Source organism: Microtus pennsylvanicus, chromosome 2 (genome assembly GCF_037038515.1).
Source record: "Microtus pennsylvanicus isolate mMicPen1 chromosome 2, mMicPen1.hap1, whole genome shotgun sequence".
Classification (NCBI taxonomy): domain Eukaryota; kingdom Metazoa; phylum Chordata; class Mammalia; order Rodentia; family Cricetidae; genus Microtus; species Microtus pennsylvanicus.
In genome coordinates, this window is record NC_134580.1 from 99,646,314 (window position 1) to 99,671,827 (window position 25,514).

General features: G+C 53.2%; 4 protein-coding genes across 27 annotated transcripts in view; 2 read left to right on the forward strand and 2 right to left on the reverse strand.

Moving 5' to 3' along the window:
* Positions 1-1,463, reverse strand: part of Tp53bp1 (tumor protein p53 binding protein 1) — a 90,150-nt gene extending 88,687 nt beyond the window's left edge. For both annotated transcript variants that reach the window (XM_075961922.1, XM_075961921.1), the window contains exon 1: positions 1,379-1,463. The gene's annotated coding sequence lies outside the window, so the exon portion shown is untranslated. The remainder of the gene's footprint in view (positions 1-1,378) is intronic.
* Serf2 (small EDRK-rich factor 2) overlaps positions 1-25,514 on the forward strand; it is a 233,729-nt gene that overhangs the window by 63,880 nt on the left and 144,335 nt on the right. The gene's annotated exons all lie outside the window — the stretch shown is intronic.
* On the forward strand, positions 732-20,791 carry Map1a (microtubule associated protein 1A). 3 transcript variants are annotated; one of them, XM_075961917.1, is made up of 7 exons: positions 732-1,007; positions 1,864-1,965; positions 9,952-10,034; positions 10,165-10,305; positions 10,528-18,604; positions 18,884-19,104; positions 19,300-20,791. In XM_075961917.1, exons 1-7 carry the CDS (start codon positions 770-772, stop codon positions 19,453-19,455), a joined length of 9,018 nt encoding a protein of 3,005 aa, XP_075818032.1. In that variant the 5' UTR covers positions 732-769; the 3' UTR covers positions 19,456-20,791. The 3 variants fall into 3 exon arrangements, with proteins under 3 accessions (XP_075818032.1, XP_075818033.1, XP_075818034.1); XM_075961918.1 differs by having other exon boundaries at positions 18,887-19,104; XM_075961919.1 differs by lacking the exons at positions 732-1,007; positions 1,864-1,965 and adding an exon at positions 6,686-7,001.
* Ppip5k1 (diphosphoinositol pentakisphosphate kinase 1) overlaps positions 21,925-25,514 on the reverse strand; it is a 47,987-nt gene continuing 44,397 nt past the window's right edge. For 15 of the 21 annotated variants that reach the window (XM_075961946.1, XM_075961937.1, XM_075961939.1 and 12 more), the window contains one exon: positions 22,739-23,772. In XM_075961946.1, coding sequence (XP_075818061.1) covers positions 22,889-23,772 — 884 coding nt within the window. In that variant the 3' untranslated portion in view covers positions 22,739-22,888. Of the gene's footprint in view, positions 23,773-25,514 lie in introns of all 21 variants that reach the window. The other 6 variants (XM_075961943.1, XM_075961945.1, XM_075961940.1 and 3 more) reach the window with 1 other exon arrangement.

Below are 25,514 nucleotides of genomic sequence, written 5' to 3' on the forward strand. Positions count from 1 at the left end.
ATGGAGAGAGGGAGAAGAAAAGAGAGAACATTAATCCAGTTCTATACAGGAATTGCATGGCCTCCTAAGGTTGGCCACTGTGTTGGGAAGTTCTTTCCTGGGTTTTACTCAAATCCTCCTTGCTGCAGTCTGAGCTCATTGCACTCAACAGAGATGGAGACTAGCCAACCACTATCCATGGAATAACAACTCACTAGGGACTCAGGGAAGGAAGGTCATCCTGTCCCCTCAAATACTGCACAGCCTGCCTGACCACGCCCAGAGCTTGGGGCAAGGACAGGGAAATCCAGGCTGACCACCTAGACCCTGGAAGGCAGCGAAGGAGGTCGGAGGCAGAAAAACGAAATCCAGGCAACGATAATACCCAGAAACCACTATAGAAGCTCCGAGACAGCGAGGGGCAAGATGGCTCCCCACAGTTCGGCGAGGCTGCGTAACTGCCCACACAGCGTTCAGCGCAGACACAGCCTAACTAGATGCTGTTCTGGAGCGGAGGCCGTGGACTCCGCCCTCTGCTGGATCCTGCAGAGCCGCTACCCCAGCTCAAATCGGAGGGGAAAACGGTCAGGAAAACTGCAGGTGGATGACAGCATCCCGTCGTGGAGCGCAGAGCCACAGCGACTGCATCCCGGCCCCGCCCTTGCGGCTCATTGGCTCCGCCCCCCAGACAGGCAGCAACCAATGAGTTGCTCCTGCCGCCGGCCTTTAAGAACTGCGCGCACTCTCCCCGCAGCGGACGCAGCCAGCCTAGCACTCCGCGGGAGTTTCCATGGCGACCGAGGCCGGGACCGCGCGGCCTGGCAGCGTTGCCATGGAGACAACTCGGGAGCTGGGGCTCCGGAGCTCCGGCACATCGCCGGCTCAGAACCCGGCGGAGCCTCTGTGTGAGGCCCGTGCCGCGGTGACTGCGGCGCGCTGGGATCTGCGAAAATACTCCTTGCTCATCGTGATCGGCGATATCGGTACCGAGAGTCAGCTGAGGGCCGTACGGGCCCACCTTGAACAAGGTGAGCCGCTGTCCTGGCTGTCCCGCAACACTCCATCCGTGCCTTTCCGCCATCTAATCTTCATTCACCTCCTAGTGCACACTTTTAAAGCCTCCATTTCTATGTGCACTTCCCGAGACCAGTGCCCTGTCACCTGCATGTCTTGCAATATCTCGCTTATCCATCCTTCCCACATACCCCATGCTGTTCCGCAGTCTCCCAGAGCAGGAGGAGCTCCGGGCAGACCCTGGAGTCCCTCGGGTCACACCCCTTTCCCGCAGTGTCTCCATCAGATGTCGGGAAGTCCTCACCAGACCCTGAAAAGTCCATGTCCCTACCTTACAGTCTCTTCTTTAGGGGAGCTTTCTGAACGCAGGGTACACCTCACAAACCTGTGAATGCTGGCAGTCAAGTTGAGAGAGTGACCTTCGTGGCTCCTCAGCTCACCTCCCTCAGCTGTGCCTGTGGCGCAGTGCTGCGGAGCCACCTGCGGGTGGAAGTAAGCCTCCTCGGAAGGGTGAGGGTAAGGGAGGGGGGAATAGAAAGGGAACCTAGAATCTCATTTAGCTAGAGGAAACATGAAAACCAGCAGTATATAGGAATGCCCCCCGAGTGCCACGTCTACCATAACTAGACAGCCTTGCAAAACAATCAAAAACTGCAGGCTCATTTATTGCCAAAATTCAGTCTCAACTCTGCTCTTTGCCCTCTGGCTCTCACAAAGGGGAAAAACAATTGAGAGGGACACACACAGGTACTAGCTATCCCCCTTGAGGTGTTACCTTCCCCGCCTTTCCTCTTCCAGGAGCTCAGCCATGCTCGCTGCAGTCCTGCCAGGTGACTTTGCCTAGAACCCTATTTTTTTCTTCTTTCACAGGGATTCTCTCCTGGAACATTGACTTATCGTCCTTTGACCTGAACCAACAGTTGAGACTCTTCATTACCCGGCACCTAGCTCACTTCTCCTCAGAGGTTAAAGGTTAGGACTAGGGTCATTTGTCTCAGTCCTTTGGGTGTAGGCTGGAAGAGGAGAGGACCAGTATCCAGGGCAGAACTGGCCTTGTGGGAGGTTCGGACAGGGGAGGAGGGAGGGATATTTTATGGCTCGACAGCGATCCACACATACCCAGTCGGCTCTTCAAACACACGATATAACGTCAGAGCATAATTGGTCCAGAAAGAGCGGTGTTCGTACCCAGCAGTTGATGAGCACGGCTAGGAAAGTGATCAGATCCCTTGCAGGCAGAGACCCAGGCCTCCCTGCTCCCCCTAATAAACATCCCAGGATGCCTCCCTCACCTTCCCAGCCCACCCTCCAGGATTCATTTCTGTTTCCTCTGCTTAGGCAGCAGATCTTCAGAGCAGAGCAGAAGGCTGGTAGGAGAGGCTGAGCAAACCGGCACCGGTAGATCAAGGCTGGGACAAAGGTCTCCTGGGTTTCCTAAGCCTTGGTTCTTAGCTCAGTTCTGCTGGGTGGCAGCAATAGTGCAGAAGTGTGAGACAGGATTTTAGAAATTAGCATCCTATGATAGATGTCTGCTGAGTGCAAGAAGTCCTACATCCCCTGATGAGGGTGTTGGACATCTGCTCATGTTATTGTAAATGTAGACACACCAATCCATGCAACTTTTTTTTTTTAAAAAAAGTGTTTCATTATATAGTCCAAGATGACCTTGAGCTTGGATATATAGTCTAGGATGGCATGAAACTTGTTACCCTCCTGTTTCTACCTCCCGAGTGCTAGGACGGTAGGCCTCCACCACCGCACCTGCTTCCAGGTGGTTTTTAGAATGTGAGTTCCAGTTAGCTCAAAATCATTGCCATCAAATCACAGAATTCGTATGTCAACAATTCTCAACAGTCTAGTATAGCAGACAGGCACCTCTTTCTGCTCCTCCAGTGTGGCAGGCAGATCTTTGGTCGTTTCCTCGTTGATAATTTCTCATGAGCTGCTGGGGAGTGGGAGAAAACTAGAGAGCATGAAGCCAGATCTTCCCGATGGGACTGGCTTCCTGTTGAACTAGCGACGCACTCTTTTGAGATTCCCTTCTGTTGAAAATTCCCTATGTCATGGCATCCTCCACTATTCCCAGTGAACAAAGGCAATATTAGCACTTAACACTTCTAGAGGCTAGACTGCATAAAGATTACGCAAGACTGCAGTGGATTAAACTAGTTACCGATGTTTGGGGTTATTTCCTATGAAGAATTCACACCAAATTCTCTAGCCTTGTCCTGTTGGCCACAGAGACTTTGAGTAATGTAAGAAATGATTGGAACTTAAGGCAAAATCCTTAGCTGTTCTACAGATTAAGATGCAGGGAATGCTTGGGAAGCGGTGTGCAGGGAGATGCATTCTCAGGCACGTCTCGGAAACAAGCATTGGTATAGAAACACCTACCGAACTGTACAGAGTTTTGCTGTGATGTCCTCAGGAGGCTTGGGGCCATCCACCCAAGAGTAGGGCTTACTTTTTGTTTTCGGTTTAGACATTTTCATGGTGGCCACTGTCCCTGGAAAACAGTGGAGAATTTCCCGGAAAAGAGAAAGAAAGAAAGGAAGGAAGAAAGGAAGGAAGGAAGGAAGGAAGGAAGGAAGGAAGGAAGGAAGGAAGGAAGGAAAGGAAGGAAGGAAGGAACCCACAGAGCTTAAGGCAGCCACAGCCCCACCCCACTGGCTTCTGTTTCAGCTGTCCCAGCACACTGTCTGCCCAAAGCAGCTGCAGACACTGCCTCCTCCTTCAGCCTTCTTTGGTTGACTGGGCTAAGATAATCAGGAACTGGGGTGAGCTCAAGGAGATACACTAAATGTCACGACTTGACCGTTTTGGCCAACACCATAGGGGAGACCACCGTTTCTTCACAGTCTAGGCCAAAATAATAAAAGAACAAAATATATATTCCGTGACAGGAATAGTATAATTATTACTAGTGCTCACCCTCTCTACCCACCCCCACGCACATACAGAAAAAAAAAAAGGGACCCTCAGATAGTCAGTGGCCCAGCTCCGTCTAGTGGTCAAGTTTGGTAAAAAGCTTTAAAGGGTAGTTTTCATACCATGTGGTCTTCAGCAGAGATTGGGGGGGGGGGGTCTTCCTTGATAGCTCCTTCCCCTAAAAATCCCTGAAGCTTTAAGCATTTTTTTTTTTTGGTCTTTCAAAACAGGATTTCTCTGTGAATCTTTGGAGCCTGTCCTGGAACTCGCTCTGTAGAGCAGGCTGGCCTTGAACTCACCGAGATCCACCTGCCTCTGCCTCCCAAGTGCTGGCATTAAAGGCGTGTGCCACCGCTGCCCAGCTGCTTCTAAGCGTTTTTAACACTTAGGAAAACTTAAGATAATCGGAAACTTAGCTTAAGGCCTGGGGTGCCTTGGTGGTAGAGTGCCCACCTAACACTTAACTTGGTGGCAGAGTGCCTACCTACCATGCAGATTGGTGGTAGAGTGACCATCTAACATTCAGAAGGCCCTGAACCCCCAAGAGATGGGGATAAGGAATGGTGGGCGGCCACACTGACACATCACTACTGAGTTTCAGTAAAATTCCGATACATCTATGGTTGAACTATAAGAAAGAGAAGATTAATAGTCTAAGACTTGAAGTCGTACAGGTTAGCCTGGTGTAGTGGTGCAGTCATATAACGGGAAGTAGAGGTGGAGGACCATTCTTGGCTACATAGCAAGCCCATGACCAGTCTGGGTCACCCGAGACCTCGGAGAGCTGGGAAGAGGTGAGGGGGTGGAGAGGGGAAGGCTGAGGAACCCCTTTGAGTCCTTCGGTCTGACTGTTTCTATCCGTGAGCTCAGAGGATCCTAAATTAGAGGTTTACATTGTTATCTGAGATGGGAAGGGAGGCAGAGGGATAGGCATGGAGCCTCATTCTGTAAGCATCTCCAGTTGGGGTTTGACTGAGATTTACCCCATTTTACTGAGTTTACCCTGATACTAGTCTGGTTTGGGATTCTGGTTTAGGGTATTCGTTCTGAAATCTTCCCCAAAGAGAGAAATATCCAGTCATGTTTGTGCATCACAAGGTTAGGATTGTAGGGAGGAAGAGGGACTTTTTCGGGTGAAGTCAGTCCTCAAAGCATGGCTGAAGGATGGTGCTAATATACTCATTTGCCAGTCCAGAAAGCAAACTCTGGGACTGTTTATCTGACTCATTTAGTGGAGTGGTTCAGAAAGTGGCATCAGGGGTGAAATCGGGGTCTGTTCACGCCTCCCTCTCCCACTTCGCTGCAGGAGAGAGGGATTATGGTTTCAGGGTTAACTGACTGCTTAGAGATGGGGAGAGAAGAAAAACCAACTGTGACTTGGAACCATGTCCAAGGTGCAGTGTGGCGGGGTGGGGGGTGGTGGTATGTGGCTTAGAACAAGGGTGGACTCTGCTTCCAGACAGGAAATGTAAATTTGTTCTCAAGCCCAGTGTCTACTCAAGTGCCCCCCACAACACTGAGAGAGCCCTAAAAAGCAGAGAGGAGACAGGAGGTTGGAGGCAGGATGAAAGAGTGCAGTGATGTTGCAGAAGGGGGTGGGCACTGCTCCAGGATGCTCAGGACTGAGCCTGGCATACACAGCATGTGTCCGTACAGATGGCCTCTCCTATCCAATGGGGATATGGCCATGTTGCTGCTTTGCATCCCGGATCTGAGCAAGGGCTCTTCTCCCTCTGTTCCCCCTGGTCCCCAGAGTCCTGGTGACTCAGCTACTCTCCTCTCCTCTGACTGAAGCTAAAGGTGGGTGAGGGGTGCTGAGAGCAGAGACTATTTTGGCTTCTCTGACCTTCAAAAGCAGTCCTTGGCAGCCTGGAGCATGGGTGGGGCTGAGGCTGGCCAGGGAGTGGGCGGAAGGAGCTGACCACACCCAGGGAGGGTTATTGAGGGCAGGGATACAAGCGTAAGAACATCACAGGCAAATGGGTGTTTGCACTAGTTCTCCAGAGCTTTCCTGTGAATCCTGGAGCACTTAGCGGAGTCTGAGGCAGAGGCTGAGACTAAGGAAGGGCACAAGGTCAACATAAGAAGGTTCTAGATCAAGTAAGATAGACGCGGCAAAGTGACAGAGAGGGAGGGACAGAGACAAGGAGAAGCGGGACTCAAACACCCTACAGATCATTTCTAACCCAAAGAGGAGTTTATATTAGACTGGACTGTATAGCAAGAAGGCTTTGCCTGAGCCTGGGCTCTGGGCAGTGATCCTTGGTCCTTCGCCGAAAGGCAGAAGCCCCTCTTACCCTGCAGAGACTTCTTCCCAACAGCACTACTCAGAAACCGCTGTTTGTGTGGGCGCTCTCACAGCCATGCTGCGTGAGCACGGACCTGCATGCAGCTCCCAGGGTCCCTGTGCCCCACCCCAGTGGGCTGGGGACTGTGTCTCTTCCAGAATTCCACACTACCCTCCAATCTAAAACAAGATGCATTTTTGCATCTCCCCAGTTTTCTGTTGATGTGGCAGAGCAGGGTCCAGCTTACCACGTCACTCACCACCCCCACACTGCTCCCCTCCACTTACGGCTGGCCCCCCAGCTTCTCTGTCTCCTGCTCTTGCACTGACTGAAGGTCACTCTCTGGGTCCGTCTGAGGGGGAGAGGCAGCAGATGGTTTCTGAGAGGAAGGGGGAGGACCCATGCGGCTCTGTGCCCCAGTGCATGAGACTTTGGTCCTTTGGTTGATGCTGAGAGAATATTTCTTAACCAAACAGGATTTGGGGAGAAGGTACTCAGAGCTGCAGAAGAGATTCATCTGGCTCCTTGAACTGTTAGACAATCCCCTTAGATCCATCCCCTTCCCCCATAGCCAAACAGAAGCACCAGGACGCTGACACTGGGAAGGCCAAGAAACAGTTAAGTCTCCAGTGCCTCGTCACAGACCAGCCCCTCTTCCCCGCCCTGTCACCGCCCTCCCCAGCAAGCAACCCCCCCTCACTCCCACCCCAAGTGCCGCAGACTCTTCCCTGAAGCCGCCCGGCTAAGGCCGGAGCCGATGCCTCCATGAGGGGCTCCCTCCCACACCCCAGGGTAAGAGCCGAACAGGAGGGCACTGCATGGCAGAGGGATGGGGGTGCTGTGATAGGGAACCGGGATGGGGAGCAGTTGACACCTTGTAAATCGGATGCATCTGGACCTAGGCTAGCCTGGTGGGAAGGCTGCCTACGATGGCGAGAGGAGGTGAACGTTACTGACTGGGGTTCAGCTTGGATCCCGAACCAGTGGAACCAACCGGGGCTGTGACAGTCCACCTCTCTCTGTACTAGGTGGGGGTGGGGACCATCAGCTGAGAGGCAGCAAAAGAGGGTGTTGTCACAGCCTTTGCCTGACAGGCTGGGCACAGGAGGAATTTGGGGGGCTACATCTAGAAGAATCTGAGAGGAAGGGGGCTGTTATGGAATGTAGCTACTGAGAGGGTCCTTGTGTTATCAGCTGCTTCTATTCTGGGGTGAGTGGGGCCGCCGAGTTTTTTGCCAAGTAAGGGAAGGTGGGTAACACTCTGGAAGAGAAAGGAGGAATGGGTCCCTAGGACGTGGCATGTGCCTTCTCACAGGCTAACTGGTTTGTCTTTGGCTCCCCTCACCCCCATTCCCTGTGGCCAGTTTGAGCCTGGGGCTTTAAGCCCCCCTTTGTGGCCTCTCTGAGGCCACTCAGGAGCTTGAGAGCACCGGCTCTTCAGCAGCTGCCCTGCATTCCGGGTCCCTGTCAACCCCACCCTCACCTCATCCGCGCTTTTCTTCCCAAGATGGGGGCTCTTCAACAGAGAAGCCAGTCTCTTCTCCCTCTCTGTATGCACCCCCATCCCCCCCACCCCACCCCTCCACAGCAAGCAGAGGCAGCCAAGAAAATGACTTGTCATGCTGGGGTGGGGGGTGGGGGCGGAGCTGGAGGCTGAGCTCAGCGCGCACACTCACACACACTCACACACTGCGGCAAACTGCAGCTGCCTGAGCACCCCCCTTCCGCCTCACTGCAGAGACACCTGCCCTCCTGCCCACTCAGCTTCACACCCGAAGCCCCCCCCCCCCCCAGCACTGCTCACGGGAAGCGCCCCAGCCTCTTAAGATAGTCCTCTACAAAGATAAAGGGAAAACAAGGCAGTGCCCTTCATCTGAAGAGCTGGGGAGCAGAAAAGAGAAACAGGGCTGTCCCTTAGACCTGAGGGGGGATTCGGGACTTAATGGACTTGCTCCCCCGGGACTAGGGCTGGGGTCTTGTGTCAGAAAGTGGGATCAAAGGTCTTAAGAGGATACACTGGGGACCATGAAGCTGCTGGAGAGGAGATGTAGCTGGAAGGGAAATCTCTTTCAGTTCCACCTAGATTGAAAAGTGTGACCTTGTTTGTGCTGGGGTAGTCCTGGCTTTCCTAAATCTGAACTACTTAAGACTGGCAAAGGATGCTGACATCCCCAGCTGCTTAAGTCCTACTCCTGCCTGCCTCTGGGGTGGTGCTCAACCTCAGAGTTGACCTCCAGGTATTCCTCAGTTCCCAAGTTCATAGAAGAGGACACTGGAGCTCCTCCTGGGCCCACCATACCTGGTATAGGATTTGAATCTCCATCCTTGTTTTCCCTACAGCTGTATTTGCAGCTCTCTGCTGCCTAGGTCTGCCTGATCCAAGCACCGGGCTTTGATCCCAGCCACCCTTGTCCCAACCTCAGTCACAGAAGAGGGCTCAGACTATGAACCTCCCCTCCCCAGTATCCCCCAAGGTTAACCTCGTAACTGGAGGGGAGGGGAAGAGGGTCAGCATGCCAGCGGGGCTGGAAGGTTACGTCTCCTTTAATCCATCTTAACCCACCACTTCCTTCACTTCGACTGCTTGGTGTTCTGTGTGAGTCTAGAGGAACAGTACTGGGGAAAGGATCTGGAGATGGTTTCGTTCTCCTATCCTGAGCAGTACCTTGACTCTCTCGTTTCTTTATTGGTGGTAGTGGTTGTATTTTTTGTTTGGTTTGGTTTTTTGGAACAGAATTCTCTGTGTAGCTCTGGATGGCTTGAAATTTAGCTGGCCTTGAATTCACAGAAATCCACCTGCCTTTACCTTCTTATTAAAGGTGTACAGCACCATGCCCAGATTGCTGTTGTTCTTATGTGGGGGTGTATGTGTGTGTGCATGCATGCTAGGTAGATCAAAGGACAGCGTGCAGGAGCTGGTTCTCTCCCCACCTCTAGTCCTGGGGCTCAAACTCAGGCAGCACACTGGCAGAAGGCATCAATGGCCAGTGTCTTGGTTTTGAACCGACCCCACCGCTTACTTCCAGTATCCACAGATGAGACGAGAAGCTTTCACAAGGGTAAGCTGGGCGGTGAGCTAGGTGCCTCTGAAGCATGGCAGTAAGCTAGAAGAGGGAGCTGGGAAACATTTGGGAACGGCATGCAGCGGTCTGTCGGAAGGTTTGGCCCAGCCGGAAAACAGCATTGCGAGTTAGAATTTTCTGTCCACTCCTTGAATGATAAAACTCCAAGAACCAAGTTGACACATGTCTCCTGCATCTTCTGGAACAGCATCTTCTGGAATACTGTCTCCGCACTACTGGCCAAGAGTAATGGCAGAGAAAGAAAGCCCAGGAGCCCTCCCTCGAGCTGAACTCCACCACCTCCCCCATTCCCCAGGCGGCACCAGGAACTTAGTGCTCCAGAGGGACAAAGGCTTCTTGTCAACAGGGCAGTCTGGGACTGAAGTTCTAGGCAAAGGGGCAGAGCCTGGGCAGCAGAGGGTGTGGCAGATGGACGGGTGGGAGAAGTCAGCTAGTGTGGGGGAGCGGAAGGGGAATCCTGGAAGGAGGAGGAGGAGGAGGCAGTTCCTAGACCTTACTCAATGGTATGCTAGACAGCAGGGTCTAAGGCTAATCAGAACCCAGTTTCCCCTTACCCCAGTTTCTGATCATCTGTTTCCCCTCTGCTGCCCCGCACAGTACTTCTCACTTTAAGCTAATGTCTACTAATTTCAGTACACATGTCTACCTCTCTCCCTCAGGCCAGAGGACACTCTGCCACCAGAGTGAGAGCCTAGAGACCATCGTCCTTGTCAACCCCAGTGCAGACAGCATTGGCTCAGAGGTGAGGCCACTCTGACGCCCTGCCCTAACCTACCCTCATCTTTCTGCTTTCCCAATGTGCAGCTGGGATTTTCAGTGCCTTCCCCTGGGTCCCGCGTATCTGTGACCACTCTGCCCTCCTCCCGTTTCAGGTTCACCATCTTCTTAGTAACCCATCGGCTCACAAGCTACTCATCTTGAGCGGACAAACGTTAGAGCCAGAGGGAGACCTTATCCTGCAGAGTGGTACCTACTCCTACCAAAACTTTGCCCGGGTCCTTCACAGTCCTGAGGTAAGCTCCCTGCTGAGTGTCTGGGAAGAAGGGGACAAGGGGGCAGTATTTGAATTGTGGCGAGAAAGGCAAGGAAGGGGAAGTCTTGCATTGTTTGACCATCAGGAACCCTGACAGGAGGTAGGCATTTATCCAGAAACAGGCAAAGGTTAGGGGGCTGATTCCGAGTCAGATTAAGACAACCCCAATGACCTGATCGGCTTCTATCTCCCATTCCTCTAGATTTCCCAGTTGCTCAGCAATAGAGACCCTGGGATCCAGGCCTTCCTCACTGTTTCCTGCTTAGGGGAGGGTGACTGGAGCCACCTAGGACTGTCCAGTTCCCAAGAGACCTTGCGCCTCCAGCTAAATCCTGAGCCTGTGTTACCCACCATGGATGGTGTGGCTGAGTTCTCCGAGTATGTCTCTGAGACTGTGGATGTGCCATCCCCCTTTGACCTGCTTGAACCCCCCACCTCAGGAGGCTTCCTCAAGCTCTCGAAGCCTTGCTGCTACATCTTTCCCGGTGGTCGTGGGGACTCTGCCCTCTTTGCTGTCAATGGTTTTAACATCCTGGTGGACGGTGGTTCCGATCGCAAGTCCTGCTTCTGGAAGCTGGTGCGGCATCTGGACCGCATTGACTCCGTGCTGCTCACACACATCGGGGCTGACAATCTGCCAGGCATCAATGGACTCCTGCAGCGCAAAGTGGCAGAGCTGGAGGAGGAGCAGTCCCAGGGCTCCAGCAGCTACAGTGACTGGGTGAAGAACCTCATCTCCCCTGAGCTTGGAGTCGTGTTCTTCAATGTGCCTGATAAGCTCCGGCTGCCGGATGCCTCCCGGAAGGCCAAGCGCAGCATCGAGGAGGCCTGTCTCACTCTTCAGCACCTAAACCGCCTAGGCATCCAAGCTGAGCCTCTGTATCGTGTGGTCAGCAACACCATTGAGCCACTGACCCTCTTCCACAAAATGGGTGTGGGCCGGCTGGACATGTATGTCCTCAACCCTGTCAAGGACAGTAAGGAGATGCAGTTCCTCATGCAGAAGTGGGCGGGCAATAGTAAAGCCAAGACGGGCATTGTGCTGGCCAATGGGAAAGAGGCAGAGATCTCTGTCCCCTACCTGACCTCCATCACTGCTCTGGTGGTCTGGCTCCCAGCCAACCCTACTGAGAAGATTGTGCGTGTGCTTTTTCCGGGAAATGCTCCTCAGAACAAAATCTTGGAAGGCTTGGAAAAGCTTCGGCACCTGGACTTCCTGCGCTACCCGGTGGCGACACAGAAGGACCTGGCTGCTGGGGCTGTGCCTGCCAACTTGAAACCCAGCAAAATCAAACACCGGGCAGACAGCAAGGAGAGCCTCAAAGCTGCTCCCAAGACAGCAGTGAGCAAGCTGGCCAAGCGCGAGGAAGTGTTAGAAGAGGGGGCCAAGGAGGCCCGCTCAGAGCTGACCAAGGAGTTAGCCAAGACAGAAAAGAAAGCAAAAGAAGCATCCGAGAAGCCCCCAGAAAAGCCCTCCAAGCCCGAGAGGGTGAGGACCGAGTCGAGTGAAGCGCTCAAGGCTGAGAAGCGAAAGCTGATCAAGGACAAAGTGGGGAAGAAGCACCTAAAAGAAAAGATATCAAAGCTGGAGGAGAAAAAGGACAAGGAAAAAAAGGAGATCAAGAAGGAAAGGAAGGAACTCAAGAAGGAGGAAGGAAGGAAGGAAGAGAAAAAGGATGCCAAGAAGGACGAGAAGAGGAAAGACACAAAATTGGAAGTGAAGAAATTCTCCAAACCAGACCTGAAGCCTTTCACACCCGAGGTCCGCAAGACTCTCTATAAAGCCAAGGCCCCTGGAAGAATCAAGGCGGACAAAGGCCGAGCTGCCCGTGGGGAGAAAGAGTTGTCTGCTGAGCCCCGGACACCCCCAGCCCAGAAGGGGCCTGCACCACTCCCAACTGTCAGTGGGCACAGAGAGCTGACCTTGTCCTCACCGGAGGACCTCACACAGGACTTCGAGGAGCTGAAGCGCGAGGAGAGAGGTTTGCTGGCCGAACAAAGGGACACGGGACTAGGCGAGAAACCACTCCCTGTAGATGCTACAGAGCAGGGACACCCAAGCACACCCATCCAGGAAAGACGTCCCTCTGTCCCAGGGCTGGACCAAGAAGAACCTGTGACAAGGGAGAAGGAGGTCATCCCAGACTTTCTTGAGGACAAAGGGAGTAAGAACAGAGGCGCAGACTTAGGGGCTGAGACAGAGAAAGAAACCTGGGTGGAAAAGAAGCAGAGGGAAGCCGAGAAGCTCCCGGAGAGCGCTGAGGCCAGGGAGGAGAGTGAGCCCGAGGGAAAGGAGGATGTGATAGAAAAGGCAGAGCTAGAAGAAATGGAGGAGGTTCACCCCTCAGACGAGGATGAGGAAGAGACAAAAGCGGAGAGCTTTTATCAAAAACACATGCAGGAAGCCTTAAAGGTAATTCCAAAGAGCAGAGAGGTTCCTGGGGCCCGGGAACTGGGATTCCAGGGCAAGGTACCTGAGAAGGAGGCTTCATCCTTCCTCAGTAGCTTGGTCACGCCTGCAGGAGCCACTGAACACGTCTCTTACATTCAGGACGAGACAATCCCTGGCTACTCAGAGACAGAGCAGACTATCTCAGATGAGGAGATCCACGACGAGCCAGAGGAACGTCCAGCCCCACCCAGATTTCCTACAGGTACCTACGACCTCTCCGGGCCTGAAGGTCCTGGCCCCTTTGAAGCCAGCCAGCCCGCAGATAGCACTGTCCCTACCACCTCAAGCAAAACTTATGGGGCACCCGAACCCGAACTCACCTACCCTCCCAACATGGTGGCTGCCCCTTTGGCTGAGGAGGAACATGTATCTTCAGCTACATCAATCACCGAGTGTGACAAACTCTCTTCCTTTGCCACATCGGTGGCTGAAGACCAATCTGTGGCTTCACTCACAGCTCCCCAGACGGAGGAGACAGGCAAGAGCTCTTTGTTGCTTGACACAGTCACAAGTATCCCCTCCTCCCGCACGGAAGCCACTCAGGGCTTGGACTATGTGCCCTCAGCTGGTACCATCTCACCCACCTCTTCGCTGGAAGAAGATAAGGGCTTTAAGTCCCCACCCTGTGAGGATTTCTCTGTGACTGGAGAGTTGGAGAAGAAAGGAGAGGCTGCAGGGAGAGGTTTGGCTGGGGAGAAAGCTGTGGAAAAGGAAGCAGAAAGAAATGTAACAGTATCTGAGAGACTGCCCAGTCAGTATACCGCTGTGTTTGGTGCCCCTGGACATGCCCTACATCCAGCAGAAGCTGCGCTTGGAGAAGTGGAGGAACGGTGCCTCAGCCCAGATGATAGCACGGTGAAGATGGCATCTCCTCCACCATCTGGCCCACCCAGTGCCTCCCACACACCCTTCCATCAGTCCCCAGTGGAGGAAAAGTCTGAACCTCAAGACTTTCAAGAAGACTCCTGGGGAGACACAGCACATGCTCCAAGTGTGGGCAAGGAAGATGCTGAAGAGAAGACAGCCAAGCCAGGGCCTGAAGAGAGCTTACTAGGAGAGGAGAAAGCACCTCTTCCAAGGAGCCCCCAAGCCCAGGATGCTCCTGTCAGCATTGCTGAGGGTCAGACTGGGTGCACCATTCAGCTGTTGCCAGAACAAGACAAAGCAATTGTGTTTGAGCCTGGAGATGCAGGTTCAGCACTAGGAGCAGAAACCCTTCCTCGAGAGGTGAGGGTATCGCTTGAAGAACACCGTGAACCTCAGGGAGATGAGGTTCTTCGGCTTACTGATCACAGCCTTTCCCCCGAAGATGCAGAGTCTCTGTCTGTCCTCAGTGTGGTCTCCCCAGACACTGCCAAGCAAGAGACCACCCCCAGGTCTCCCTGCAGCCTGAAAGAGCAGCCCCTACACAAAGACCTTTGGCCAATGGTGTCTCCAGAGGACACCCAGTCACTGTCTTTCTCAGAAGAGAGCCCTAGCAAGGAGACTTCTCTGGATATCTCATCCAAGCAGCTCTCTCCAGAAAACCTCGGCACCCTCCAGTTTGGAGAACTAAGCCTAGGAAAGGAAGAAAGGGGGCCTCTGATGAAGGCTGAAGAGCCCTCTTGCCACCTCGCTCCTGTGTCTATTCCAGAGACCCACATGGCCACAGTGTCACCTCCCACAGGTGAGACTGCTGCAGAGGCAAGTGTCACAGACGAGAGCCCTGCTGGAAAATCACCCGGCCGTTCTTTCTCTCCCTCTGCACTGTCAGGCGACAGGAAACACTCACCTGGGGAGGTCACAGGCCCTGGCGCACATGTTATGACATCTGACAGCTCCCTCACCCAGAGTCCTGAGTCTTTGTCAAGCCCTGCCATGGAGTGGGAAGGCAAAGCTCCAGGGTTGAAAGGCAGAACTGCTGAGCAGAAGGAAGAGGACCTCAAGCTCACGGATGAAACCCTACAGCAGAAGGACAAAGCTGTGCAGGAGAAGGTGGCCACCGTTGAGCAGGACTCAATCATGCATCAGACAGAGGAGGCTCTAGATGAGAAGAACAAGCCTGGAGGACAGCTGGATAAGACTTCAGAGCAGAAGAGCAGAGACTTGGACCAAAAGGATTCAGCCGTAGGACTGGCCAAGGCTCCAGAATCCAAAGACAAAGACTTAGAACAGAAGGACCAGGTCCCAGCAGAGAAGGACAAGGCTTCAGAACAAAAGGGCGCAGCCCTGCAACAGACCCAGGCCACTGAACCAAAAGACAGAGAACAAGAGCACAGAGAGTTAGAACACAAAGACAAGGTCTTAGAGCTGAAAGACAAGACCCCAGAAGAGAAAGACAGAACCTCAGGACAGAAAGACGGGGCTTCAGAGGGCAGCGTCCCTGAACCGACACAGACAGACAGAACCCCTGAACAGAAGAACAAAGATAATAAAGAACAGAAGGACGAGGCCTCAGAAGAGAAGGACCTGGCCTTAGAACTAAAAGACTGGGCCCCAGGAAAGAAAGGCGGTACCCTGGACCAAGACATCGGGGCTGCCGAACAGAAAGATGGGATTCGGAAAGAGGAGGACAAAGCTCAGGGGCAAAGGAGCTGTTTCCTGGGAGATACAACCACAACACCGGAAGAGACGATCCTTGGCCAAAAGTCTCCAGAAAAAACCAAGGCTGTGGACCAGAAGGATGAAGCTGCTGTGGAGAAGACCAGCACGCTGGAGCTGGAAGAGAGCCCAGTGCAGGAGGGCAAGGCCCGAGAGCAGGCAGAGAAATACTGGAAGGAGCAGGATGTGGTCCAGGGATGGCGAGAAACATCTCCAGCCAGAGGAGAGCCGGTGGGAGAACAGAAAGAGCCTGTTCCAGCCTGGGAGGGCAAGTCTCCTGAACAGGAAGTCAGGCACTGGCGGGACAGGGACATGGCCCTGCAGCAGGATGATGCATACTGGACCCAGCTGAGCTCTGAGAGGAAGGTCTGGTTCCCTCATGAGCTGGATGGCCAAGGTGCCCGGTCACGCTACTGTGAGGAACGCGAAAGTACTTTTCTTGATGAGGGAGCAGATGAACAAGAGGTGACCCCTCTGCAGCACACTCCCCGGAGTCCCTGGGCCTCAGACTTCAAGGATTTCCAGGAGCCACTGCCACAGAAGGGGCTGGAGGTGGAGCGCTGGCTTGCAGAGTCTCCAGTTGGCCTGCCACCAGAGGAAGAGGACAAGCTGACTCGCTCTCCCTTTGAGATCATTTCTCCTCCAGCCTCCCCACCTGAGATGACTGGACAGAGGGTTTCTCCTGCCCCAGGACAAGAAAGTCCTGTCCCAGACACTACGCCAATACCACTCACGAGGAATGAACCCACCACCCCTTCATGGCTAGCTGAGATCCCACCATGGGTACCTAAGGATAGACCCCTGCCCCCTGCACCCCTCTCTCCAGCTCCAGCTCCCCCGACACCTGCCCCAGAACCACATACCCCCGCGCCCTTCTCCTGGGGCGTGGCTGAGTACGACAGTGTGGTAGCCGCAGTACAAGAGGGGGCAGCTGAGTTGGAAGGTGGACCGTACTCCCCTCTGGGGAAGGACTATCGAAAAGCTGAAGGGGAAAGGGAAGGAGAGGGTGGGGCTGGGGCTCCTGACTGCAGCCCCTGCAGTTCAAAGGTCCCAGAGGCTGGCCAGAGCCACACCACCGGGGATGCTGAACAGACTGAGCCAGAGCAAAGAGAGCCCACACCCTATCCTGACGAGAAGAGCTTTCAGTATGCAGACATCTATGAGCAGATGATGCTCACCGGGCTGGGCCCTGCTTGCCCGACTCGGGAGCCTCCGCTGGGGGCATCTGGAGATTGGCCCCCAAGCCTCTCAAGCAAGGAGGAAGCTGCTGGCCGTGATACATCTGCAGAGAAGGAGACTTCTTCTCCTGTCTCACCCCAAAACCTTCAACCTGATACTTCAACTTTCAGCTATGCAGCCCTGGCAGGACCCACTGTACCTCCCAGGCAAGAACCAGAGCCAGGGCCCAACGTGGAGGCCAGTCTCACACCGCCGGCAGTGCCGCCCCGGGCTCCTATCTCCCTGAGCAAAGACCCAAGCTCCCCTCTTAATGGAAGCACAGTGAGCTGTAGCCCAAACAGGAGGACCCCATCCCCAAAAGAATCTTGCCGAGGTCACTGGGATGACAGCACTAGTGACTCAGACTTGGAGAAGGGGGCTCGGGAACAGTCAGAGAAAGAGGCACAGTCCCCAAGTCCCCGGCACCCCATGCCTGTGGGCCACCCCTCAATGTGGCCCGAAACGGAAGCACATACCAGCCTTTCCTCAGACTCACATCTAGGACCTGCCCGACCAAGTCTGGACTTCCCTGCTTCGGCCTTCGGCTTCTCCTCCTTGCAGCCTGCTCCCCCTCAGCTGCCCTCTCCAGCTGAACCCCGGTCTGCACCCTGTGGCTCCCTTGCCTTCTCTGGGGACCGAGCACTGGCCCTGGTTCCAGGAACTCCAACCAGAACCCGACATGATGAGTACCTGGAAGTAACCAAGGCGCCCAGCCTGGATTCCTCACTACCCCAACTTCCCTCACCCAGCTCTCCTGAAGCCCCTCTCCTCTCCAATCTGCCGCGACCAGCCTCTCCAGCCCTGTCTGAAGGGTCCTCTTCTGAGGCTACCACACCTGTAATTTCAAGTGTGGCTGAACGCTTCCCTCCTGGCTTAGAGACTGCTGAACTGGGCCCAGGAACGGAGCCAGCTGCCCACAGCCTCTGGGACCTTGCCCCCCTGAGCTCAGCCCCCTTACCCTCACTGGACTTGGCTCCAGCTCCAGCTCCAGCTCCAAGCCTGCCTGGAGACATGGATGATGGTACGCTGGAGTGCTCAGGGGAACTCACCAAGAAGCCAAGCCTCTCTGGAGTTCACGCAGCCAATGGCCTAGCAGAAACGAGCCCCAATCCCCTAGGGCTTGCCACAGCCAAGGGAGAAAAAGAAGCCGCTGCTGAGGCCTGCCCTGCTTGGGAACGGGGGTCTTGGCCTGAGGGAGCTGAGCGGCGCTCCCGGCCGGACACACTGCTCTCACCTGAGCATCCTGGGAAGAGCCCCGGTGGCCCACACTGTAGTCTTTCTCCTGAAGTTGAGGCTGGACCTCAGGGATGTGCTACAGAGCCCCGCCCCCACTGCGGGGAGCTTTCTCCTTCATTCCTGAACCCACCTCTGCCCCCATCCACAGATGACAGTGACCTTTCAACTGAAGAAGCTCGGCTGGTAGGAAAAGGAGGGCGGCGCCGGGCAGGGAGGCCAGGGCCCACAGGGGGCCCATGCCCTATGGCTGATGAGACACCCCCCACATCAGCCAGTGACTCAGGCTCCTCACAGTCAGATTCTGATGTCCCACCAGAAACTGAAGAGTGTCCGTCCATCACAGCTGAGGCAGCCCTTGACTCAGATGAAGATGGGGACTTCCTGCCTGTGGACAAGGCGGGGGGAATTAGTGGAACTCATCACCCCAGGCCTGGCCATGACCCACCCCCGGCTCCCCAGCCAGACCCCCGCCCCTCCCCTCCCCGACCAGATGTCTGCATGGCTGACCCCGAGGGGCTCAGCTCAGAGTCTGGGAGAGTTGAGAGACTACGAGAAAAGGAGAAGGTGCAGGGGCGACTGGGGCGCAGGGCCCCCAGCCGAGCCAAGCCAGCGTCTCCTGCACGGCGTCTGGATATTCGGGGAAAGAGGTCACCTACTCCTGGTAAAGGGCCTGCAGATCGAACATCTAGGGTCCTACCCCGCAGAACTCCAAGCCAGGTCACCCCAGCAGAAGAAAAGGATGGACACAGTCCCATGTCCAAAGGCTTAGTCAATGGACTCAAGGCAGGACCCAGTGAGTATGTCAGAAAAGTGGGGAGGGGAATACTGTGGGTTGGAGTAGGTATGGGCTAGCTAAAGGCTCCAGCTGTTCAAACAAGCGTGGAAGCAACCAAATAATCCTTTTGTTTCTCAAGACAAGGTTTCTCTGTGTAGTCCTTGCTGTCCTGGAGCTCACTTTGTAGATCAGGCAGGCCTCTGACACACAGAGATCCACCTGCCTCTGCCTCCCTAGTGGTATGCACACTACTGTCCCCCCTTTTTTCTTTACAATGCATTCTGCTTGTCTCCACAGCAGCCTTGGGCTCCAAGGGTGGTTCCGGCCCCCCTGTGTATGTGGATCTTGCCTACATCCCAAATCACTGCAGTGGCAAGACTGCGGATCTGGACTTCTTCCGCCGAGTGCGCGCATCCTACTATGTGGTCAGTGGGAATGACCCGGCCAATGGCGAGCCAAGCCGGGCTGTGCTGGATGCTCTGCTGGAAGGCAAGGCCCAGTGGGGAGAGAACCTTCAGGTGAGTAGCAAGGGACGCACAAGGGAAGGATTCTGGTCGAAGCTCTGTCAGAAGCAACAGCAGGACAGCCCCTGTTCACAAGAGGGCACAGTCCTTCCCGCCGGCAGCAGGTTCATTTATGACTGCCAGGTGTTCCTTCCCCTTCATCTGTCCTTCCTTCACATGCTCACCTCAGGCATGTTTTCTTCCGCTTAGGTGACTCTGATCCCCACTCACGACACAGAGGTGACTCGGGAGTGGTACCAGCAGACGCATGAGCAACAGCAGCAACTGAACGTCCTGGTCCTGGCTAGCAGCAGCACCGTGGTGATGCAGGACGAGTCCTTTCCAGCCTGCAAGATTGAATTCTGAACAGACCTGCCCTCCCTTCCCCAAGGCTCCACCCCTACAGCGCATATAGAGACTGACTACTGCTGAGTCCTTTGGGGTTGAGGGAAATGGAGCTGGGCAGCAGGGCGAGGTCATGTGTGAGGACCTGGGCTAAGTGGGAGGTAGTGGTCTTCCCCTCATCTGCTCCTGGGGTCTCAAAACCAAAGGTAATGGGGGGATACAAAGCTACACAAGATCACCTGATGCCTGGAACCCTCTCCTAGCACTGCCAAATGTTGGTCTTAGATGAGGAGGAAGGGTTTCAGAGAGCACAGTCCTCCCCATGGAGGGAGATGAACACCCCCCTGCAACCTCGTTATTTATTTGGCATGCCAGAAAGAATTGCCAGTAACTTATATGATGTAGAGAAGGCCACGGTTGGTAAGGTACCCGGAGCTGTGCTCTTTCCTCCATCTCCCATGCCCTAGCCACCAGGGTATGGCTTCTAGCAGGGACCTGGGGGTAGATGGCTGCTATATTGTCTTATTGCTTCCCTCAGTATCTGAATGTCTCAATCCAAAACTTGAAGCTCTTTAGACCAAGAACTAGGGAGAGGAAAAAGGATCTCATCTCCCAGCCCCAGCTTCATACTATTTACGACCTAGGGCTGTGCCCAGCCCAGGCCACCTGGGCAGCACAAAGGGCAAGGAGAGCCCCAACCCCAATCCTCCAGGCTCCCTGATCATTTAGTCTTCACTTATCCCATCCCAACAGTCCTGATCCCTTCTCATCCCCTGCTTGGCTTCTCTGCATGTGGTCATCTGCTATGACCTGGTGTGTAATGGGTTAAAAATAAGCCATTGCCTGACACTCCTGACATCCCTACATCTGACATCTTAGCCATGTGTGACTCCCCCAACATTCCAAATCCTCTACCATCCTGCAGCTGAAATGGGAATATTGGCTGCCTCTCTAAACCCAAACTCTTGGACAGAGGTTCTGGGAGGTGGAGGCTGGTCTAGAGAATTTGGGGAAAACGGGAGGGGAGGGGAAAAGAAGAAAGGAAGCAGAGCTATAGCTCATCTCCTCCAGAGTGAAGCAGATAGGCTGAGCATTCTACTACAGGAAAGAACCTCACCACAGGCAAGCCAGGGAGCAGCTCTGCTGAGCCCTGCTGGATTGAGAGACCCAGATGCAGGTGGTCCCTGAGGCTTGCTTTCTCTGTCAAGCCAATGGAAAATCAGGAGCCCATCCCATGTTCTTCCCAGCTCCCTTCTCCCCACTGCTGTGCTCTGCTCCTCCCCACACTTCCCGCTACAGTTCCCAGCTGCTGTAACAGAGCCACCTTCAAGTCTAACAATAAACCAAGTTCATTGCAGACGGTGTAGTGCTGCTTAGGCTTCTTGAGACTCAGTTGTCCTGGTTTCCACCTCTTTGCTTCAGTCAGCAGCAGCATTTATCTCGGAAGACTCTTGACTATTCAAATCCATGTCAGGACCCAGGGGGGCCAGAAACAGCATGGGTGAGAGGAGGAAGAGATGTGGGAACCAGCATCATGTCTGCAAAGATGCAGGGGGTGATGGATATGTCTGTGATCTTAACACTCAGGGCAGAAGTAGGAGAATCAGGAGTTTGAGAGCAGCCTGAGCTACATAGCTAGGCAGAGCAACATAGTGAGTCAGCCCTTGTCTCAAAAAACAAACAAACAAACAAACGGAAAACCCCAAGGGGCTGGAGAGGTGGTTAAGAACACTGGCTGCTCTTCCAGAGGACTGAAACAAATCCCCAACACCCAGGTGGCAGCTTACAATTCTCTATAACACCAGTTCCAGGACTTGAATACCCTTTTCTGGCCTCTGTGGGCACCAGGTACGCATGCAAGCAACCCCCCCAAAAAAAAAACAAAAATAAAAATTAAGAAAACAAACAAACACACCAAACAATCTGAAAATGGCTTAAAAATGTGGGCATATACATTTGGTTTAGGGAATGGGATCTGCATTCTATGGAGTCAAAAACAATCACTGTATTTCCCCAGAAAACTCTGAGCCTTTTATGTCTACCCCCGCCCCTCTCTATAGTCTTGGGTATGTCATGAGTGGTCAGGTTATAAATGTATATATGGAAAAGGGACATTCTAGTCCTCCCAGTGTCCTGAGCTTTCCCAATGTAAAGATGCCAACGGAGCAGAGACCAGACATCAGCTCTTCATGTCAGTTCCCCTCCAAGGCACTGGAGGGGACATTAGGGCATGTTTCTCGGGAGCTGGTGAGAAGGCAGTGGCCTTTGCCACTTCATAGAGCTCAAATCTTGTTCCAGTCACACTTCTCAGCACTCTGCTCATTAAAAACATTTGGGGAGGAAGACTGACCCTATAGGGACTCAGATGCCAGACTTCTCTATTTTTAAGGCCAATCCCTGCTCTACTACAATAGTTTTTGATTGATTCAGTCACAGACACAACTGGCTTACCTATTGATTATCGAGTTCACAAAGGCGTCACCACCCGTGTTCTCATTATCTCGTATTTATTGAGCACTTGTTATGTCCCGGCCCCTGACTCCAATGACTGCATTATCCACGCCCACTCCCACCCCTAAATCTTTGGGAAAAGCTTCATAATCATATATGGTCCTAAGACACATGATATAAGGACAAACGTCTTGGGGACCCTGGAGTGTTTGATCTTTGGCCAGTCTGTTCCTGGCAAACTACAGAAATATATATGTTTATATATATATATATATTAAATCTTTGCTCATGTCTGTACATCATTGATCTCTGCTAATTGCTTAAAATAGAACTTATTCTCTCTACTATAGCATCTTCTAAACCCAACAGCCTCATAACAAAAGGAGGCCTAGCTTCATAGATTGATCCAAATCTCCCAGAGCAGGTAGTCACCCTGAAGTCGCATGGCATTCTAATATCTACTTTTCTCTAGAGTCACTGTCCAGAGGAGCACGACTAGGGCAGAGGGAGCACTTGGCAATTATACAGAAACACCCATGAGCCCATTCTAAGCCATGAGTGGCCATGACAGATGTTTGCGAGAAGGCAACTCTATTCAGCAGACATTTCGGGCAGCTGCCCTGGGCCTGCCTGTGACAGTGAAGATAAGAGCTTCCTTGAATGCACATATGGTCTGAGGGTACCTTAAGAAGTTGTGAATATTTCCTTCAACAAATAGAAAGCCTTTTGCCTTCCATTGTACATTTGCTGTCCCCTCAACAGTATCAACAGTTAAGTGGCATTTCCTTGAACAATCTACAATTTCCTACCCCACAGCTAGTGAAGAGCTAATAGCTGCTCTGAACATAGATTAGCTCCCATTAGGCATAGGTTTTATGCCAGAAGACCTGCTTCCTCAGACATCCCTGATGTGAGCCCAGGCCTTGCTCTGGCTGGTGTGTCAGCCAACAGAAAGGCTACTGGCTCAGATGGCTGGTGGAGGACGACACCAGTGGGAAAGCCACTAATTACACATTGCTGGAGGAAGGGATGAGTGCTGGTCATGGGCCCGAGACTGACTTTCAGTGTTTACATCACTAGATGGACCCTGGCCTTGGGGGAGATCCTCCCTGGAGTCCTGATCAGTCTCCTCAGAGACCTCCTGAGCCTGCAGACCAGCCTCCTCAGTGAGCTCTTGGGATGGTCTGTCAGCCTCAGGAATGTCTTGAGACAACTTGATGATGGCCGGGACTTCCTGAGCCAGTATGCCAACCTCCACAGAGAATTCCTGGCATGGCGGGCCGATCTCTTCAGGGATCTCTTGGGTTGGCCTGCCAATTTCCATAACTGTTTCCTGGACCATGCTACCAATGCTTACAGGGCCTCCATGGGCCATCCTGCCCAGCTCCACAGGGACCTCCTGGCACAGCTGGTTACTCTCCTCAGGGTTGTCTTGACAAAGCTGGCCGACTTCCTCATAAGCCTGGTGAGACAGTTGGCTGGCCTGCCATGGCTGACATGTGCTGGTGGCAGGGTCATGGTTCTTCAGCAACAGCTGGCTGATGTCAGGGACTTCTTCAAGGATGTTAGAGCGTGTCTGGGTGGCATCTGGGACCTCCTGGCATACCTGGCTGACCTCAGCAACATCCTGGCCTCCTAGAGGGCTGGTTTCCACAGGTGACTCCTGAGGAGGCTGATCGGGCTCCACAAGCTCTTGGGGTCTTTCTACAGGGAATTCTTGTGTTCTGTCTCCAGGAGGCTCCTGGAGCAGCCCAAGGCCTTGGCTTTCTTCAGTCATATGTGTATTTACAGAGGACTGATCACTGAAGCCAAAATGTGAGTTTCCATCCGCTGCAGTAGGAGAGGAAGGGCCAGCACTGGACACGGTGCTGGAAGGACCACTGCTGTCTATAAAGCAAAGTTAAGAGGTCAAGTCAAACGAGCTGGAAGAGGAGGCTCTGCTGACGCGAGCACATTAAATACTAGAACACATCTGCTTTGCTGCTCATGTTTTGGAGAAGGGGGTCTGAATTCTTCCTAAATGTGCAGACACGAGCTAGCTCTGCGCAGGAACTGCCACACGAGCTTCATGGAGACTACAGGAATAACGCTAAGGCTCCTCTATGAGTCAGGAGAATAAGGCCTGCTTCCCAACTCCATATGTCTATGGTTCCTCCTTCATACTTTGGATGTATGTGAACATTTTGTCCCAATGGTCCCCAATATCAGAAGTGTAGGAAATACGTAAATACTGATTATCAGGTTCCACCTCCTTAGTTTCTATTCTATAGGGTTAGTGTACAGACATGGGTAGGAAGAAGGGGAGAAGATGAGGACAATATTATTCTGTTGAAAGACTCCCAGTTGAGTGAACTATGGGTGTGGCTCAGCAGTAGTGCCCTGGGTTCAGTGTGCAACACTGCACAACTCAGGAATGGTGGTGGCCCACCTATAATCTCAGCACCTGGTAGGTAGGAGGGTCAGAAGTTCAAGGTCATCCTCAGCTATACAAATCAAAGGGCAGCCTGGGCTACAGGAGAACAGCTATCAAAAAAAAAAAAAAAAGGAATACATTCCTTGGCCTTTCAGTTAAGATCAAAAGAAGAAGCATTCTTTAAAGCAACCAATGTATTTCTGGAACAAGAGCTATCCCAAGAAATAAATAAGTAAGCAAGAGAATGTAGAAAAACTTTCTTTCTTTTTTTTTTTTTTTTTGGTTTTTCGAGACAGGGTTTCTCTGTAGCTTTGGTGCCTATCCTGGAACTAGCTCTTGTAGACCAGGCTGGCCTCGAACTCCCAGAGATCCGCCTGCCTCTGCTTCCCTGCCTCTGCCTCTGTGCTGGGATTAAAGGTGTGCGACACCACCCGGCTTAGAAAAACTTTCTAAAGCAGGAGCGAGAAGCTCACACCTGCGATTGTAGTTCAAGGTCAGCCTGGTCTACCTGGCAAATTCTGGTAAAGCTAGAAAACAACAAAGGCAACCTATAAATGAGGATGCCAGGAAAGAGAGCAGCGAGAGCCTGCTGCTCCTGGGTCCTGCTCTCACACGTCCCCTGATGGGAGGGAGGGCCTTCTCCTCTGTCTTTGCTGTCTTTAGCCTGTCACTGTTCTTGGGGACAATATGAGCAGTGGACTCGAGGGAGACACCAGAGGGAGACACCAGAGGGAGACACCAGTGGGAGACAGGCCCCAGGGAGGAACAGACCCTTCCCCTATCACCCTGCCTGCAGGAGTGACTGAGCCCACACCAGCCCTTCATGGACAGAGTGGAGTGGAGCTTTGCATGTCGGCACTGCGGCCAACAGTTACGGAACTGCTGCCTTCTGTTCTGGCACCGTATGTGAGGAAAAACTCTGATTTGGTGTTGTTGTTGTTGCTGGCCTAAAGATGGAAGACTCGGAAGACAACAACAGAGTTCTCAAATGACAATTCTTGTCTTTTTTTTTTCTTTCCTTTTTGGGTAGGGCCGTCAGACATCATTAAGGCTCTTGTAGAAATCATGGATTATCTTCCAGGGAAAAGGTATATATACCACTGTTCACGTTGATCTTTCCGTATGATCCATGGCATTCACAGAAACCATCCATGGGCCCAAGGTTAAGACCCTCTAGGTCTTGTTCCCCAGCTTCTCTGGGATCGTGGACTATAGG